This window comes from Loa loa, assembly GCF_000183805.2.
Source record: "Loa loa unplaced genomic scaffold supercont3.1241, whole genome shotgun sequence".
NCBI lineage: Eukaryota > Metazoa > Nematoda > Chromadorea > Rhabditida > Onchocercidae > Loa > Loa loa.
Genome location: NW_018109421.1, coordinates 781 through 2,386, shown reverse-complemented (window position 1 = coordinate 2,386; position 1,606 = coordinate 781). Strand labels below are relative to the sequence as shown.

General features: G+C 41.2%; 1 protein-coding gene across 1 annotated transcript; it reads left to right on the top strand.

Annotated features, from left to right (window-relative positions):
* Window positions 1–653: 653 nt before the first annotated feature.
* LOAG_14685 (dTDP-glucose 4,6-dehydratase) lies at window positions 654–839 on the top strand (the record flags this gene model as incomplete). The annotated part of the gene is made up of 1 exon (XM_020448843.1): window positions 654–839. One exon carries the CDS (start codon window positions 654–656, stop codon window positions 837–839), a length of 186 nt encoding a protein of 61 aa, XP_020301041.1.
* Between the last annotated feature and the right edge of the window lie 767 nt (window positions 840–1,606).

Here is a 1,606-nt window from a genome sequence, read left to right as displayed (position 1 = left end):
GACTGCATTACGAAGATCTGATGGCAGTTTACCTTGTTCCTAACAATTTTCGATGAGTTCATGAAATCTGGCATGAAATGCTTATCCTTCCTGCTTCCAGACTTCAGATGGGATTACATCAATTCATCTGCTTTGCAGTTTTCAGCTGCTCTATGGCTTATGATTCTTTCCCACACTGGGGGATTACGTTCGGTTCAACTTTCACCGGTTGTTGTATACTATGCTGAATTGCTCAGCTTTGGACTATGCGGTTGACATTGAAAAGAGTCTGGAAGTGTTCGATTATCGATTCAGGATGGACATTTTACTTGTGACAAGCATATGGCCATCAGGCTACTTGGTCATTCAGGGTGTTCCCGAACAAGACCATCACTTCTTTGGCCAGTCTTGAACTATCAATGTCCTAAATCGCCTGCATACAAAGTTGGGTCTGCGATTCCCAGCGCACCTTTTCACCCGCCGTTTCGTCTTGTTAAATACAGGACTTTATAAATGTGGGTATACCCTTCGAGTCTGTGCAGTGACCTTTTTGGGTAGGGCACGCATACGCGGAACCGCCTTTTTACACCGGTTCATCTGCCAGGACCTAGCAAGCTTGGATATGACAGCGAAATCCTCAGGCTGTAGGTTTAGTTAGATTACCCTTCTCTTAGATGGATCATGCGGGGATAAACGAGCTCGATCTCCTGGATTTGGAGTTGAATTACCCTTCTCCTAGGATGGTTGCTGAGAGACTAATGCGCTCATTTCATCCCTGGATACGCTTTGTCTTTGACCCTCAGCTGAGACTTGTTTGGCGTGAGAGACCCAATCGGAGGCATATGCCACCCTCAGCATAGCTTGCAGTCTTACGAGGAGACGCAAGCTCTTCCGCAGCAATGGGTTGCCCGTAGAGAAGATATATATATCTTGTGTCTTAGTGACTGCATCTATGAGGCACAGATTATTTGGATTTTTGTATGAAATCATGAATTACTCTTTCATGAATTTACTAATCATACTAAAGCGAAAGGATGCAACAATAACAATGTGAAATTGGAAGGAGCAGAATAAAAAGTTCAAATTTGAATGACTTTTCAGGAATAATACACCGCAATTTGAGGTTATAATGGATCGGCCATATCATGATCGACGTTATTGCATCGATTTCACTAAAATTACTCGAGAACTGAATTGGAAAAGCATCACTCCTTTCAAGGATGGTCTGCAGAGAACTATAAAACATTACCTCACCGAATATTGTAATAAAGAATTCTAAGAGACTTACTAAGGAATTTCAATTGTTATACAGCAATATTTCTCAGTTTTAGTGCCGGCAGGTTCTTGGCAGAAAATTAAATTCTAAAATTAAAAATGCAAATTGAAGGGAATGAAATGATTACTTCCTGAATACTTTTATTAAATGAAAAAACTTATTTCTCTCCACTTTCAACAAAGTTTTAAGCAAAACTGCGAGAAAAAGAGGAAAAGGGAATGGGAAAGAATACAGTGTTCTTGGCATGGCACAGAAGCCATTACCCGCTATTTTCACTGCAGCATGAATCCCAGAAGTTGAAGTCCCGAGTTGTCCCAGATATCTGTTCACAGGGTCTGTTATCCATTCTTA